We start from the raw sequence: 17,630 nt of genomic DNA on the forward strand, positions 1-17,630 counted from the left end.
ACCTGCTGGCTCAAAGTCTCTTAATCATTCAATTCTCTTAAAAGTTTCCCATGTATGAGTGTCCAACATTCAGTTTCAAACCGATCAAATCAAAAATCAAACGGCACCGAAATCGTTAATAACAAAACCAACATTTGGTTTCAAACCAATCAAACCAAACTAAACCGAAATGGTTAAAAACTAAAGCCAACCCCTAATTAATAATTCCCATGGACATGACACAAGGTTTGACTTTAACCCTTCATTCGGCTGACTTGGTCATCCATTGCATTCCACACACACAATTCTTCTCCATAAATGGGCACCTTATATTCATTCATACAATTGTCTGCCATTCTAATCTAACATTGCATTATTTTCTTTTCACAAAGGAAAGAAAAAAGGTCAAATTTATCCAAACAATCAAACAAACTCCAGTCCAGTCAAAGAAACAATGTCACTGCTCATATATATAAATTCAAATCCAGGACTTTTAATTCTCATATTGAACCACCATGGGCCTTTGCTTCTCTTCTTACACCAATCAAAACCCAAATTCCACTGGCAATCTCACCTCCTCAGGTACTTTCTTCTTCTTATCAATGAATTACAATTATTATATATTATCTTTATGTTTCTGGGTTTTCTTAAATTTGTAGGATTTAATTATGCTCTTTGGTTTTCATGTTTCTGTTGACTTGCTATCAATTTGGGCCTTATTTTTATTGTTTAATACAGAATCTTACTTTAAATTTATTCCTTTTAATAATATTCATAACTTCTGTTTTATCAGTTGAATCAGGCAGGGAATTTGTTTCATCTTTTAGCTAAAATTTAAATATGAATTTTGTCTTTAAATTCTTGGATTTTTGTTTGTTGACTTTAGTCAAACTTCTATTTTTCCATGTAACTTTGACCACATAATCTCATGTTTTTCATGATCTGTGCATAACAGCAGCCATTTCCCAGACCACAATTACCAGTACTACAACAAACTCATCATCAATAGCAAGCAAATCATCCCATGACAGCCAGTTTTCCGCGGCAACTGGCAACGATGAGGTGGGACCCGGTGGCCAGATCCTGCCTCATCCAAATCTTAGGATGTTCAGTTTTGCTGAACTCAGAACTGCCACTAGAAATTTTCGAAGCGATACGGTTTTAGGCGAAGGCGGTTTCGGGAAGGTTTATAAAGGGTGGCTTGAAGACAAATCCACTTCAAGAAGTAGTGTTATTGCTGTCAAGAAGTTGAATTCTGAGAGTATGCAAGGGTTGCAAGAGTGGCAGGTAATTTTGATACAAACATAATTTGTGACAGTTTGGATAATGAGTCGATTTGGGTCGTGTTTGATTTGAAAATATTAGTTGAGTTGGTCAAACACGCTAAATGTTTTCTAAAATCTACTTTTAAAGGATATGAAGATATTTTTGTCATACTTTTAGCATATTAATATTTTAAAAAAGGTAAAGAGAAAAAGAATGAAAAAGTATTTGTAGGTGGAACCAGAATAGCCCATAATACAAGAAACAAGACAAAAAATAATCAGATTTTGGGTAGTTATATCTAGCCTGTTTAGAAAACAGGCCGTGATCGGGTTGACCTGTTTGATTAAACGGGCTGTGTTCTGATTGACTTGTTTAACCTGTTGAATTAAACATGTCAACTTGCTAACTTGTTTTATTGAAAGACGCTGACCCCGCCAACCCAACAAAAAAAAGTAAAAAAGAAATAACAAGGTAAAGTGTTTCTGGGTCAAACCAACCTGACTAATACTGTGAGACTATTTTTCTAACAATATTGCTTTTGTATGATTGAATCATAAAAAGTAAAAGACAAAGAATACGAATGAAACAATGTTTGTGAGTCAACCTGACCCGACCCATAATGAAAAATGCTTCAGATGTTAATAATAAGAATTTCATGTTTCATTTGTGCAGGCGGAGGTTGATTTTCTAGGCAGGCTTTCGCACCCAAACCTTGTTAAACTATTGGGATATTGCTACGAGGGTACCGAGGTGTTACTGGTATACGAGTTTATGCAAAAAGGGAGCTTGGAAAACCATCTGTTTGGAAGTAAGAATTTTTTAAAATGTTGTTACAGGCCTGTAAAAATATCAAATTTGTGGTGATGATATAAACGAACGGGTCTAATTGTGCAGGAGGGTCCACGGTTCAGCCACTTCCGTGGGATATCCGGCTCAAGATATCAATAGGAGCAGCCCGGGGGCTTGCGTTTTTGCACACTTCAGAAAAACAAGTTATTTATCGAGATTTCAAGGCATCTAACATTTTACTAGACGGGGTATATTGAGTTACTGATGCACTTAAGATTATGAACCGGGTTGTGTTTTTCTCTTCTAATAACCTTTTTATCCTTGCTTTGGCCAGTCTTATAATGCAAAGATATCTGACTTTGGGCTTGCTAAAGATGGCCCCTCGGCTAGTCAGTCACATGTAACGACTCGGGTCATGGGAACTTATGGCTATGCTGCTCCTGAATATGTTTCTACGGGTATTATATACGAGTCCAGTAACCTTATGATCCACACCACATGGTCCATAATTCAGGGGTGTAAATTTATGACATGGCACGAACCTAACACGAAATTCGTGGGGTTGGGTTTAGTTTAAACAGGTTCGTGTCAGTTTCTGGTCAAACCAGTGAATACATTTAGCTAAACGGGTTGGGTTTGTGTTGACCTGATGGATTCGCAGGCTGACATGTATAACCCGTTTGCTATTAAAGTTTTCTTATAATTTTGTTTTAATTTACAACTTAAAATGGTTTGTGTAGTTTATTCCAAAGTTTAAAATTGATAAGAGAAATCGACATTAACTTTAATAGTTAAGTGTGTGTTTTATATCTATATGTATGCATTGCTATAAGTTAGTCATTGTAGACATGATCCGCATAGCACCCCTGATTCATATGGCTACATTTAACAAGTAAATGGTGCAACCGCGTATAAGAACACATTTTATTTATTTTACAGGACATTTGTACGTTAAAAGTGACGTGTACGGTTTTGGAATTGTATTGGTCGAAATGCTAACGGGCTTGCGGGCACTTGACACCACCCGCCCAGCGGGCCAACACAATTTGAGTGACTGGGTCAAGCCGTACTTATCCGACAGGAGGAAGTTGAAGAACATAATGGACTCACGGCTCGAAGGGCGATACCCTTCAAAGGCTGCAGTTCAGATTGCCCAATTAGCTCTTACATGTATCGGGCCTGAACCAAAAACCCGACCATCGATGAAAGAAGTAGTGGAAAAGTTGGAACAACTTGATGCTATCAATGAAAGGCCAAAGGTGCCTAGAGTACACAACTCGGCTCAGCATTCTCCATATCGACACAATCAGCAAACTTCACATCATCGTCGTTCTCCACAACTTCATGGTAATCAAGAAGGGAACCGAGGAAGCAATCGTGCACCAAAAGGGTGGTGAGGTTACAGTTTTATATCTTTACCCTTGGGGGATAAAAATTCGCAAGTATCATCGGATATGTACACATGATGGTGGAGTGCATTGTTTGTATAATGTACCTATGAGTACTCTTAATGACTTTGTGAGATTCGTGAATTGTTGATATATGTACTTTAAAGAGTTTATAGCAGTTAAGACATATTTAATGTTGCTTTTGTATTTTCGAGTTTAGAGATTTTGTTTTGTATTGCAACGATTTTGTTACATATGGAATAGTAGAATAAAAGAAAGCTTCTTTTGTTACATCAGCCCTCCCTTTTATTTTGCAAATTCAATAACAACCAGGGGTATTTTTGGTATTTTCAGCAAAATTGTTGTTGCTGCAGCTGCTGATATCAGATTCGGGAGAATTAAGAAGATTTAGTTATAACAAAAGGAGGATACAGAGAAACAAAAGTTATGTCTCCTGTGAACATGTTTTCTTTATATATTTTGTTTAAAGGGAACAAAGACACTTATTACTTATACCTGGTCTTCCTCTTTGTATTCAACTGATATAGTTTACCTTCTACAGTTAAAATCTGCAGGTGGAGTTTTATGTTTGCTATGCCATTTGTATTTATGTATTGATATAATCTGCATGCTTATCTCAGGTTCTTGCTGTTGGGACCGAGTTAGGGGACTTAGAGGCTGGGAAAAAAGGTATGCTCTTGAGTGAGGGCTTATATTCAAACTTCATGTTTTGTATATAAAATATCATAGAAGTATCAATGTCCATGTCACATTGTGGTGGTGTCAATTATATGAATTTTGCTTGTACGCTTTCACTAAGCCATAATTCTATTGTCTCCTAACTTTATTTTGGGAACTTGTTAGCTAAATTTGATTGTTTTTAATTTCGACAACCTGGGCTATTTGCAGTCTGAGAGTTACAGAGCATTCCTCATCCTTCGGAGGCTCGAGTCAGACAACTGGTCTGATATGTGTTTGCATCACCTCATTTATTGCTGTGTTTTACAGGAGTTGTGATCTGTATTTGGTTGCAGACCGCTGTTGATACAGGCATCTTACTATTGTTTATTGCAATTGTTTCTTTGGTCTACATGTTGAAACAAGTTTTAGCGCTGGCAATACGGGTCTGTCAAGTGGGCTTGACTTGCAAACATACATTTGTCCATTTTGTTAATACATAGTTACTGCGTTATGATTAAATAGCTATTTATGTATTCAATGTTATAATTTTCATTTTTCAAAATTGACCGACGCATTGCTTTAGGGTGCAAAATAAGCATGCTTGTTTTTGTGACCACATTTTTTCCTATTTAAAATGTAGCAGAAGTAACAAAGAAAACCTTAATTAATTGAGATCTTGAATTTTCAAGCTGGGAAGTCAATATGTTTCCATTCTCTAAACTTACCAGGTTAGACTCACAAAGGAGGTTCAAATGCGAGTTAAACATGTACAATTTTAAAGAACTCAAACATGGAATGTTAAATAATACAATAATTCAGATCCAATTGAATGAGTGAGATGGGCTTGAAAATAAGTGTGATGGCTATTCTGGTAAAGGTTAGCAAAAGTTTATTCATTTATTTTTTGTCATTTTTTACTTTTGTCTTTAATTTGACTTTTTGAGAGTCAAAGTTGATTCATTTATTTTACTTTTGTTTCAGGCTAATTGTTTGTTATTCTTAAGCGATTAGACTAATTGCTAATGAAACGCTTATTATGCTAAACTTTGAACTCTCTCTTCTTTACATATTAGGTTTCTTGGCTTTAGCGTCATATAATAAACAAGTTCAACATTGTTCGTTGAGTTATTGCACCGATACAAATTTGAGGACTGTCTAAGGGTGTGGCAAATTTAGGCCAACCTATTGCATTGATACAGTATTGTCAAGGGTGATAGTTTTAAGTTGAGTTATAGTACCTATATGGTTTAAGGACCGTCCCTATCAGAAAAACAATGACGTAAAGTTCTTTATGTGAGTGTGACGGACCGTCTAAGAGATAAAAATTATAACAATACCTGAAACACATATAAATTCGACAATTCAAAAGAAAAGGTTTAGTTGTACTCTTTACTTTTTATTTAATATAAAAGATTCTAGAATACTTTATTTAAAAAATGTTAAAATCTAAAGTTTGATATCTCATTTTCTAATTTTCCCTCTCATTATTTTTGCAAACTTTATTAGTGGTTCTAAGTTCAGACTACTTATTTTTCAATCCTTTCCATGTGCCTCTTCGTGATGTTAAAAAAAAAATCAATAAATTGCAAAAAGAAAAAAGGTTTCGTTCTAGGTGAAATAATTAATTGTTTTAGTTATTAACTAGTTTGTGATGAAAATTACCACCTTGCAACATGAGGAGATGGCCCCATGGTCAAGTTACATGTATCGTCTCTACCTCTTGTCATCACGCTCCACATTCTCATTGACCTAAGCTTCGATTTCGGCTAGCTTCCTCTTGGTTCTTAGATTCACAACAAGCTCCTATAGGAACATATGCATTATGTGAATGAATTCTAGTTACTATATAGAGGAGGAAAGTATTATACAAATTAAGTACAAGATATCTTGACTGAAATACCAGAGACGGTCATTAATGTAGCGTATCAGTTTAGAGATGAGCGAATGACTTCATCATCAACCTCTTGTTATATAGAAGAGAAAATTAGTATACCGAGGACACCTGTTGATCTATGCTGTAAATTAAGCAAAAAAAAAAAATCTTGAATTATGTAAATAATAGACTGGAATATCAGAGACGGTCATTGATATAGTCTGCCAATTTAGAGATGAGAGAATGACTTCATAATCAACAAATTGTTATATAGAGGAGGATGTTTGTATAGAGAGGACACTGTTGATGTATGTTATAAATTAAGCACAAGAAATCTTGAATTATGTAAATACTGTACTGAAAACCAAACCAGGGGCAATTATTAATGTAATCTGTCAATTTAAAGAGAGCATGGGTTTATAATCAACTTTATAACTATTAGAGACTGAATTACATTTATGCTACAAGGTATTTACTATGTTGGTTAATTGCATTATCAAAGGTACTACGTGAAGTCATTTTTTGATGAAAAATCGGAGAACACGTTTGGGCTGCATACTTTCTTTTTTTCTTTCTTTTTTAGAACTAAAAGTTAGATAAAAATGGTAAAATAATCTATTTAATAGCTTCCTTCCGATCAACTATAATTATCTATAGTTTCATCCTTATCTTTAATTAAAAGATAATAATTGAATACTATTGCTACAAGCCTGCAATGTACAGGTTGGGTGGATTGAAACCTTATCATCTCAATTATTAACAAATTAATACGTAAAAATATTTTTATGTATTTTGCACTCATCATAATTATATTTCAAGCATCGTTTGTTAACCAAATAATACAAAGTTTCCACTTATAATACAAAGACAGATCGTGCTTCTATTTAAATTAATCTTAAAATTCTGAAATTTAAATTCAGCTAGATTAATCAAATTCGGTCTTTAAATTTTTGAATTGAATGATCTTTTTATTATACGCTAACCAACCCTTGCATTGTTGGGTCACTTATGGCGGTCTAAGTATTACTTATATCAAATAAACGTTAAACTGGATTAACTCAAAATGCCCTAAACACGACACAATTATAAATGAGTTCATCATGACACGAATAAATATACGTTTCCTCGGGTTCAGGTCAAAGAACTCAACCCACCAACCCAATACGAAACCGAAACTAGTATATTTTATTATACCAAAAACTTTATATAATTTCCAAAAATCACTCACTATAAAAGAGCCCAACATTTGAAATAACACTAACAATATTCAAAGCCTCCAAACATGAAAGCTGCAAGAGAGTTAACCAATGCTCTTGTCAAGAACACCAATAATCCCAAATTAGCTTGGCAGATCTTCAATCGAATCGCATCCAATCCCAAATACCCATCAGATGCATTCAATCACTCACTTCCTGTTCTCACACGTATCCTTATTGGCGCCAAAATGTTCACTGAAATCAATACCCTTCAACAACTCATCCTCTCACACCCATCCCACACTCCAGACCACCCAATGCTGTTGATCATCCGAGTTCTAGCGAAACTGGGTCATCCCAATCTTGCTGTATCTCAATTGCAAGCGTTTCAAACTCGATTTCCTGATAAGCCCGTCTCGGTTTCGCTTTATAATTTGCTTATTCGGTCGTCGTTTCGAGAGAATCTCCCCGAGTGTGTTCGGTTGTTGTATGAAGACATGGTTGTGAGTAGAGTGAAACCGGAAACTTATACGTTTAATCTTTTGATTGGTGGGTTGTGTGATTCGGGGTATTTGGATGATGCACGCAAGGTGTTTGATAAAATGTCTGAGAGAGGGTGTTTACCTAATGAGTTTACTTTTGGGATTTTGATTCGTGGGTATTGTCAGGCGGGACGTGTGGGTGAAGGTTTGGGGTTATTGGAGGTTATGAAGAGTATGAATGTTGGCTCGAATATGGTTATTTATAATTCCTTGGTTTCGGCTTTTTGCAAGGAAGGTAAGACTAATGAAGCGGAGAAGGTGGTTGAGATGTTGCGAGAAGACGGTCATGCTCCAAATGTAGTTACTTTCAATTCCCGGATTTCAGCTTTATGTAATACTGGAAAAGTTTTGGAGGCTTCTAGGATCTTTAGAGATATGCAAGTTGGTAAGGAGTTAGGGTTGCCTCAGCCCGATATGATAACTTACAACTTAATGCTTGAAGGGTTTTGCAAGGAAGGAATGATGGAGGAAGCGAAGAGACTGATTGAATCCATGAAGGAAACTGGTGTTTTCTTGAAAGTAGAAAGTTATAACATATGGTTGTTGGGATTGGTGAGAAATGGAAACCTTTTGGAAGCACAAGTAGTTCTTAACGAGATGGCAGAAAAAGACGTACAACCAACTGTTGTCTCATACAATATCTTGATGGATGGTCTATGCAAGAATGGTATGTTGCCTGATGCAAAAACGGTCATGAGTTTAATGGAAAATGATGGATTGGCTCCTGATGCAGTCTCGTATGGCATCCTACTTCATGGATACTGTAAAAAGGGGATGATCAGTGAAGCCAATAAGCTTCTAAATAACATGATTGCGAACGGCTGTTTTCCAAATGATTACACTTGTAATAGTTTGCTAGAAAGCCTTTGGAAAGAAGGGAAAGTGTTAGAGGCAGAAGAACTACTCAAAAAGATGAAAGAAAGAGGTTATGCATTGAATACAGTGACCTATAATATTGTTATTGACGGGCTATGTAAAATCGGCCAGGTGGACAAAGCAGTTGAAACCATGCATCAGTTATGGAATCAAGAAAATGATAGTAGTTGTAAGCCTGACTTAATTAGTTATTCCACTATAATTAATGCATTATGCAAAGACGGGATGCTTGATGAAGCAAAAAAGAAGTTCATTGAAATGATAGGGAGAAACTTATATCCAGATTCGATCATATATGACATATTTGTGTATCATTTATGTAAAAAGGGAAAGGTCTCTTCAGCATTTCGGGTTCTCAAGGAAATGGAGAAAAAAGGGTTCAACAAAAGTTTGCAAACGTACAACTCTTTAATCCTTGGATTTGGAATGAAAAGTCAGTTCTTTGAAATGTATGGGTTGATGAATGAAATGAGAGAAAGAGGCATCTCACCTAATGTTTCTACTTACAATAATATGATAAGATGCTTGTGTGAATCAGGTCAAACCGATGATGCCACTAAACTGTTAGATGAAATGTTGAATAAAGGCGTGCCTCCAAACATTTCTACTTTTAAGTTATTAATAAGACCTTTATGCCAGATAGGAGAATTCAGACCAGCATTGGAGGTGTTTAATATTTCATCAAGTATATTTGGTCATTCAGAAACACTATACAGCTTCATGTTCAATGAGTTAGTTACTGGAGACGAACTTGTGGAAGCAAAAGATATTTTCATGTCTGCATTGGACCGATGCTTTGGCATTGCTAATTTTTCATATCAAGATTATATTAGCAGACTCTGCAAGGTTGAAATGGTGGAATGTGCTACTGAAGTTCTCAAGAAAATGATTGAAAAAAGATACACATTTGAACCTGCATCATTTATGCCAGTAATTGATGGTTTGCGCACAACGGGAAATAAACGTGAGGCTGATGAATTTGCTGAGTTGATGGTTGAGATGGGTTCTGAAGTTAAGGTTACTAATCAAGTTAACCGAAATAGTAAGGTGTTTAACCGTAGAAAAGATGCAAATGACAATGAAAACAATTGGCAGAACATATTGCACAGGTTTGACTTTCAAAAGTCTTTCTTTGTTACAATTTTCTTCCTTCCAGCAAATTATATTAATCCTTTCTTTATGTGATTGTTAACAGAGATGATGGCAGTGGTGCCACACTGAAAATTTTGAGTAAGATACAGAAAGGATGGGGTCATGAAAGAATATTAGATATGCAGTCTTCAAAGTATGACTTCCTTGATGAATGAAGTTGTGATCAGACCTTCAAAGTGTTAAGTGAGTTATCATAAGTAAACTTTGTAATGGTATCACACACACACCACGTCCCTTTCAGAATCAACCATGTGCCGAGAACCACGAGGATCACATAATGCACTTATATATAACATCCGGTAACCTATTTTGGGGAAAACTGCTACAAGCACACGGTGGTGTTAAAAAAGCAGCAGTGGCAATATGAAAGATGTTTGTGTGTATACCTAGTTACCTACAGCCTCAAGTGCTTAAATTATTCATCCACGATTATGTAATTATGTAAAGGTACCAACGGCTATGCTATTTGATCAACAATAATTACAAGAACCCATTGTAGCTATTATCTTCTCTTGAAATGTAAATTTCTACTTTCTAGTTAATAAAAAGCTCTATTACATGAATGGTCAAGCATTGTTCTCCTGATTCACAATATTATATCTCATATCTAGTTTCTTCATGGGAAAGTAAAGTCAACTAATTGACCATAGTCAACAGTCCAACATTTGGCTTCTAGTATTGGTCAAAACGTTCCCTTTCTTTATAAATGAAGGATCTTATAGACATTTTATGTAATATTCAAACTTTTTTTTTTTTTTAATTTACATGCTCTTAATATTTGGTTTTTGTGACAGTTGTGGTTATCATAGAGAGATTCCAGTTTGGCTCCTTGAAAGTCAGCTTGCTTATAAAGGATGTAAAACAAGATTTCCAGGTATGAACAGAAACTCAATACAATCATTCAAACTCTTTGTCACAAAACTATGAAAGCTAATTGTTTATTAAAGTACAATAGCTCTCCAGAAACTTAAGTTATCAATCAACACCATCTTTATCCATGGAAAAACACGGGCCAACCTAATAATGCCCATGCCCTTACGGGTGGATTTATGCTTCAAAATATAAATTCATCTATATATGTCACAAAAACCTATAAAAAAACTTAGCAATTGCCAATAAAAGAACTTCCAGATTCCTGATGAAAAGGTTGGGAAACGAAGATTTTTATTGCACACGTCTTAGTAGCCATATTAATGTCCATGCATTCGTCAAGATCTGCGTCACATGTTAACAGCACCCACTCAGAGTCATCATCCAAGTACTTTATAGTGATAATATTCATATCATCTATGTTAAACCGCCTCATTATCTCCCTCTGCAAATCTCCAAATCTCCATTCTTGTGGCATATGCAACCGTATCCTCTGTTCACCATAACCAACTTTCACACGAAACGCACCTTCATCTGTATGTTTCTCTATTTTAGTCTTGAACAATGAACTCCTATGAACTTGAACTGGTTTTTGTGTGTTTAAGGTGGTTTGATTTGAACAACAAAGGGTTGAAGAACCTGAATCATGTCTGCCACATGATGAAGAACAGGATCTTGACTTTTTGACACGGTCAATAGATGGGTTAGGGTTGGGAGAGTTTTGGGAATTTAATTCTGGGAAGTTTGAATAGAATGATCCGAGTTGAATAGTACCCTCTGCACCTTGGACAGAGTCAATGATAAGCTGGAGTTTTTTCAGAGAATGGCCTACTTTCTTTATCTTTCGAGATGGCCATCTCATAATCCCGTGTTCCCGGCATATCCTCTTCAAAGTCGTAGGGCAAACTGAAAGAACCAATATTAAGAAAATTTAGTTACAATGTCAGAATCCGACCCGGGTCAACTTTTGACCATGTTGACTTTCTTTTGGTAAGAAAGTTTAGTTACATTGTCATAATCTACTGCTAATTTGATTAAATGGTAACCTTTTTTTTAACATGGCAGTGATTCGGTGCATAGAAACCAGTTCTCTTACAGGTGGGTTTTATTTTTATTATTTAATATCTAAAGAGATGGTGACTATGACTAACCTCCAATGCTCTTTGCAGCATCTTTGAGACTCCCAGGAAAGTATTGTTGGAGAAGTGGTAAACTTATGTTTCTTTCCACCTTCACTCGTCTCTTTTCTTCTGATCTTCTCGTTGCTAATGGTCGTCTTCTCCCTTTCGGTCTCATATCTGGCTTGATTTGCTTCTTCTCTCGGGTCAATGTCGACTGATAATAGTCCCACTGGTTTATCACTTTAAATTCTTGCGGTTCCTCTTTGTGGGTCCCCATTGAAACAATGACGCTTTCGCCCCTACGTTGGGCTTCCATCATGTCCAAAATCCAGGATGACTCACCCGCTTCTTTAACCGAAACCGAATCTTCATCTTTTCCCAATTCATCATCGTTCATCACATATAAACTCTGGGAAACGCGCTGCATCACACACGATATCGAACTTAGCATCTGTTTCTGTTCATCATCACTCCTGCAATCGCGTGGCAGAAAGAACTCCAAAACAAAATCAATGGGGCCTGTGTAAGTGCTTCGTAGGCGTATTGCAACCGCAGCACCGAGTCCAAACACCTTAGCATGGCCTGCTAGCGGGTATTCACTTGTACTAAAACCTGTGACGTCGGTAGCAAAACACGGTTGGTTTGTGCCAATTGCTTTACCAACAATACCTTCACCACGAGCCACATGCAGCTCGGTGCACGCCTCGTAGAACCCCAAAACATTAGGGTCAAACACGTAGGAAGCAGAAGTTATGACCGAGATGCAACCTGCAGATTGCTGCTGGCATCTGGATCGACTCTGTTGATCACATGGGCTCCATGTTTGAGCCAAGGGCAAACAATGCGTGTCACATACGGATTTCAAAACTTGTCTGATTTCTGTCAGAGCTGATTCATAGGATCCATTGTAGAGATCCTGATATATAGAATTAGCAACAAGTTTGGGATTGGAATTGGCAGGTGTTTGATCATCAAAGAATGTGTCGGTCAAGCGATAGTCAAACGATTTAACGTCTCCTTCATCGTCATAGCACCTCTCATGAGAAAGGTTTTGGTATAAACATGTGAGATATGATTCTGAGGAATTAAGGTACGGTGATGACGATTGTAAATCGTATGATCTGTTATCCAGAGCCGTTAGATCGCTTTCCTTTATCGATCCAAAAACGGAGGCTAGATGATCATTCATAATAACCGTCTTTTTTTTTAACAAGCAGAACTAATAGAGTCTAGAAGAAGAGTTGATATGCAAAAAGTACGAAGGAAATGAATCAGGAGCCAGAACAAAGAAGGTTAAGATAAAACAAGAAGAGGAACATCCAGGAAGAATCGGTTTTGCCTGTTTCTACGAATCGCATCCGCATGTACTGCACACGCATGGTTTCTTTTAACAAAACGAAGGAACCGAATATGAATGCTCGGGTTTTCTGCAAACATAAATCAAAGAAAACAAGGAAGACTCACTTGTACTCCTGTTTGAGATCCTAGAATATATAGGATTGTAGCAGGATGGTGAGATGTACTTAGAACAAACTATATTGTTATTGTTATGAACTTGCGAAATGTAGACTTGTGGCCAGTTATATAGGCAAGAGGGGTAGGAGAGAGAACGCAAATGAGAATCTTGATTTTTGATAATAAAAATTAGGTGGGAACTCTTGGACATTGCATAGCATGATAAGCATGATCATTAACAAATGTAACAAAAGTTGACTAGGTTATTATACCGACAACCTTAAGAAGTTGAGATCTGTCTTACAAGATATATATGTAGTCTTGGTATCATGGTTTACATGTGGCAAAGCAAGCAAGATTCTACCTATAATATGTGTCCTTTACGCAAGCAATATTCGATCAAGGATGACCACAATCTTTCTTCGTATTCGTTTTGAGAAAGTTCTTGTTCTAATGATCAACGGTATTGGATTCCCTTTTGTCTTCTCTGCACCTTTCGTTTTCTATTGTTTCTTTGAGTATTTGGCTTGAGATATTACTGGTTTTACAAACTTTGTGTAGCACATACATTAAGTGGACTACTCAACATAGAATCGGTTTTATGTTGTAAACTACGATAACCGCATAAACACATATACATATTACTTTAAATGTGGTACATGACCATATATATTTCTCTCTCATTATATCTAGATAACTTTACATAAATATACTTATGCAATACCCACAGTTTTATAATTAAAATTAGTTTTGTATTGAACGTGCTACCCTATATATATTCAAGCTTTTTGAGTTGAGTTAAGCGGATGTTGAAACTGGTGACGAGCTTAATTAAACTTATTATAAGAAGCTGGACCTCTTAGCCCTGCTTGCGGTGCGCACATATGATGTATATATGTGTGAACCCTCGGGTGGGCAAAAGTGAAATTGCACTAATTTTGACGTTATTTTACTAATCTCGTGAAAATAACGTTAAAAGTGACGGACGGTTAATCAGGCATCATGTAGTGGCGTTGATAGCTGAAAGATAAGGGTACATGCACCGATCAGCCGGTGTCCCGATGATTGAGTGCTATGTGCCTTATGTCCAAGGCTTGATGCAAAACTACTATCGAGCCGGGGGTCTCACCGGAAGCAGCCTCTCTATCCCTATGGGGTAGAGGTAAGGCTGCCTACATCTTACCCTCCTCAGACCCTACCATAGCTTTGCTATTGGTGGGATATACTGAGTACGATGATGATGATGATGATGATGATGATGATGATGATAAGAAGCTGGACCTCCACCTGACTAGCTAGTTTGTTTAGTTTGGAACTGGAAAACATTTAAGTAATATTTAATAATAATAATAATAATATTATTTGTGATCCATTAATTTCGTAAGCCTGAGAAAGTGACAAGTATCTACATATTCTCGTGCAAACGTCACTGACACAAAGCAACACTTTTGGGTAATAAGTGGCCATTAGATCATCCCAAAGGTTTTAGATTCTTCATGTAATGTCATATATAGCCTATGAATATACCCTCTTTTCTCTGTCATTAAGGGTCCTCTTTGCTACTACTAAATATGGATATTTCTCATTAGACCCTGTAGTTATAGGAAACTACCTTATAATCAACTTAATTTATCACATGATGCATGCCTAGACAAATTCAGATTCCAAGTGGAAATGCAACTATTATTACAAGACACGTGATAAAAGATTGGTTATCCATCATATAACACCACAATTCGTATTTCATTTGGAAATATGCATTCCTTAGATAGATTTTTAAGGTTACCGAAATTAATCATAATTTTCATAATAATGTATACTTTAAGATCAAGAGATACATAAAATGGTAATTACATAAGCAATGTCTCAATTCAATTAACGTTCAAACCCTACAACATTGTCAACTTCACTCATTTTTCTTTCATTTAAGTTTATCTGAAAAGTAGACGGTGTCATCCTCCAAAATGATATGGTGTTACTTGATTACAGGATACAATATCCGAAACAATTTACCAGTGTTGTGTGAGAATAACAAATATAGGGGGCTTATGTGGCAATATGGTATTATTAGAGGGGTGTAAGTGAAAGTTGAAAGTTAAAACTAAATGCAAAGGCAGTAGCACCATATATGATTTAAAAGCCTTTGGGAACGTGGGGAGTCCACGCCCTTTTCTTGCTTCTATTCCATCTCGCCGCGTCCATCCATTTCTGCTCTTATTGTCCTCTCCTCGGACAAAATTATAATTATAAACAAAACAATATTTTTTATAAGTAAAGCTTAAAAAATATTCATATAGTAAAATTTTCCTTTCATTCTTTGTTGAATGCAAACCCAAGTTTTACATTGGAATTAATATGATTGAACTCAAAATGAGCATATACAAATGTATAGCCGCTCCTGTTATTACAAACCTCATGGGTCTACATTTCTACAAACAAAATCTTAGACTAGTGATGATCACCAAAATTTGCGAATACTCATTTGGTCCCTCGGTCTGCCTTGGATTCGAGAAGGTGGTTCCTGTGAACATCATGGAGGGGGGGCGGGGGCATAGGTACTTGACTTGGGTTTAAAGACCAGGCTCACATCGAAGCATCCTTGTAACAAACATATACGTACGTATGTGGTAATATGTATTTATGATATAAAAGTCTATATGTTAATGAAGTTTTAATTTATATTTACATCAAAAGTAAATTGATTATAATTAAATTTTAGTTCAATATAACATAATTTAAATATATATAGTTTTTATTTAGGATTGCGAGATTACTTTATATTCTTGTTTTAGCAATAATGTAAAATCACTAACTTTTTTATTGGCGATAATAAAGATGTAAATGTAAATTAAAACATGTGTAGATACTCTAAATGTAAATACGTAACACGCGAGCCAATAGTTTAATAATAATAATAATTATTATTATTATTATTATTATATTAGTTATTGATCGAATTAATATGTACACACAACTTTTGTATAAATCACGTCTTATTTGTACATTAATCATCATAAATATACAATTTCAGATAACGAGGTGGGAAATAATATAACATTTTAACTCTTCATATCAACTTATATAGTGTGTTTTGAGTCATTGTTTTCATAAAGTCACGTTTAACTGCGTGTCTGGTACTTCTCAAGTTCTCATCTCATCAACAATCAATGCATCTAAAATGTATTGTTTATAGTAAGACATAGTATTTCATATGATGATAGTATCTCTCGTGTCTACGACTAGTATCGGATTCACATAGAGCTTTACATAGAAATGGGAAAATGACAACTTTATAAAAAATTATTAAATTTGTGGCTGTGAAAGATTATGTCTTACGTCATTTAATTAAATATATAACAATGTATTTGTTTATCTTAATTACCTAATTTTTGAAGAAAGGAGCATAGTTTGTGCTTACATCACACGTAGAACCACGTCTCAATTTCCAATTAACTAACACCCCACTAGTTTATCATTATAAATATTCATAACTGAAAGAACGAAAGTGGTTAACATGTTGCTAGTAAGGAAACAACTCTCTTTTAATACTTTCACTTCCAAATAGTGATTTAGAGATGCAGTTGGAATTCTAGTCCAAATAGTATAGAAGTAATGATAAAGACTTTTGATCTTATGGTCTTTTGTTTGAAACATGACTCAAAAGGTTTCTCTGGGGAATTATGTTTGAAACGTCAAAATCAATATGGACGGTTAGAATCCCATCTCAGGATGGTTTGTTTGGGTATCGAGGGTAGTTCCAAGCTGTTAAAAAAACATAGATGTAGAGATGTATATGATAATTGGTTTAAACCTATATTTCGTTTTTAAATTTTCAATCAACTGATTCAGTTAATTTAGTTAAGCGTCCATCATGATTCATGAACTTGCACCTATTCATGCACATTTTGGATAGTAAATCCAAAGCATTAGGCCGATCGGCCAAATAAAAAATAAACTAGATAAGTTAACTAGGTATTAAGGTGATCAATAGACTTGTTAGTATATATGTATTTTTTTTATGAAACGAAATAGTCTGAATTAAATTTTATGGTGACGGATGTGAGAAACTAGATCGGGAGGCAGAAGGTTGTGAAACGAGGAACTTTTAATTGTAAAGAGAGCTGGAAAGGGTGTGATCGGATTGTAGGTTGGATAAGGAGGACACCTCCTCCCCTAGCTATAGTTATAGTTGAGTTTGCGTTTCACATATTTAATTTTGTTTATAATTAGTAATTACCCTTAAATTAATACTTCCGTCGATGTCATCACTAGTTTCATTGATCCACTTGTTGCCAAATGGGACCCATGCTGACATGTTTTCTTGTTTCTACTCACTATTAAATTTTTATAAAAAGGTTAACATGATATAATTATAATCATATACTCTCTTTGAAATGTGACATTTAAGAAACAAAATTATACGTGCTATCAAACTTGCTATG

At 35.5% G+C, this 17,630-nt stretch overlaps 3 protein-coding genes and 1 long non-coding RNA gene across 4 annotated transcripts; 3 read left to right on the plus strand and 1 right to left on the minus strand.

The window, feature by feature from the left end:
• Positions 1-494: 494 nt before the first annotated feature.
• Positions 495-3,431, plus strand: LOC143574182 (putative serine/threonine-protein kinase PIX13). Its single transcript, XM_077058866.1, has 6 exons — positions 495-561; positions 938-1,266; positions 1,918-2,053; positions 2,140-2,282; positions 2,369-2,492; positions 2,974-3,431. Exons 1-6 carry the CDS (start codon positions 495-497, stop codon positions 3,429-3,431), a joined length of 1,257 nt encoding a protein of 418 aa, XP_076914981.1.
• Positions 3,432-7,258: 3,827 nt separating this feature from the next.
• Positions 7,259-9,959, plus strand: LOC143574183 (uncharacterized). The gene is made up of 2 exons (XM_077058867.1): positions 7,259-9,699; positions 9,786-9,959. The coding sequence occupies exons 1-2, from the start codon at positions 7,259-7,261 to the stop codon at positions 9,895-9,897; spliced, it is 2,553 nt and encodes an 850-aa protein (XP_076914982.1). The 3' UTR covers positions 9,898-9,959.
• A 44-nt stretch (positions 9,960-10,003) lies between these two features.
• LOC143574186 (uncharacterized) lies at positions 10,004-11,284 on the plus strand. Its single transcript, XR_013142547.1, has 3 exons — positions 10,004-10,189; positions 10,537-10,616; positions 11,218-11,284. It is a non-coding gene; the product is annotated as an uncharacterized LOC143574186 (long non-coding RNA).
• LOC143574185 (protein NLP4-like) lies at positions 10,520-13,236 on the minus strand. The gene is made up of 2 exons (XM_077058868.1): positions 11,764-13,236; positions 10,520-11,518 (listed from the first exon to the last, which is right to left on the minus strand). The coding sequence occupies exons 1-2, from the start codon at positions 12,920-12,922 to the stop codon at positions 10,845-10,847; spliced, it is 1,833 nt and encodes a 610-aa protein (XP_076914983.1). The 5' UTR covers positions 12,923-13,236; the 3' UTR covers positions 10,520-10,844.
• Between the last annotated feature and the right edge of the window lie 4,394 nt (positions 13,237-17,630).

The sequence above is a fragment of the Bidens hawaiensis genome, unplaced genomic scaffold (assembly GCF_021521415.1).
Source record: "Bidens hawaiensis isolate Kalapana, Puna unplaced genomic scaffold, B.hawaiensis_p1.1 tig00026856_1, whole genome shotgun sequence".
Taxonomy (NCBI): domain Eukaryota; kingdom Viridiplantae; phylum Streptophyta; class Magnoliopsida; order Asterales; family Asteraceae; genus Bidens; species Bidens hawaiensis.

What these genes read in the sequence shown, in the direction of transcription:
- LOC143574182 (XM_077058866.1), top strand. Translation starts at nt 495, where the DNA reads ATGGGCCTTTGCTTCTCTTCTTACACCAATCAAAACCCAAATTCCACT. An exon ending in TGGCAATCTCACCTCCTCAG is followed by an intron (nt 562 to 937) that starts GTACTTTCTTCT and finishes GCATAACAGCAG; the next exon opens with CCATTTCCCAGACCACAATT. An exon ending in AAGGGTTGCAAGAGTGGCAG is followed by an intron (nt 1,267 to 1,917) that starts GTAATTTTGATA and finishes TCATTTGTGCAG; the next exon opens with GCGGAGGTTGATTTTCTAGG.
- LOC143574185 (XM_077058868.1), bottom strand. Translation starts at nt 12,922, where the DNA reads ATGAATGATCATCTAGCCTCCGTTTTTGGATCGATAAAGGAAAGCGAT. An exon ending in TGCTGCAAAGAGCATTGGAG is followed by an intron (nt 11,519 to 11,763) that starts GTTAGTCATAGT and finishes TGGTTCTTTCAG; the next exon opens with TTTGCCCTACGACTTTGAAG.
- LOC143574183 (XM_077058867.1), top strand. Translation starts at nt 7,259, where the DNA reads ATGAAAGCTGCAAGAGAGTTAACCAATGCTCTTGTCAAGAACACCAAT. An exon ending in TGGCAGAACATATTGCACAG is followed by an intron (nt 9,700 to 9,785) that starts GTTTGACTTTCA and finishes GATTGTTAACAG; the next exon opens with AGATGATGGCAGTGGTGCCA.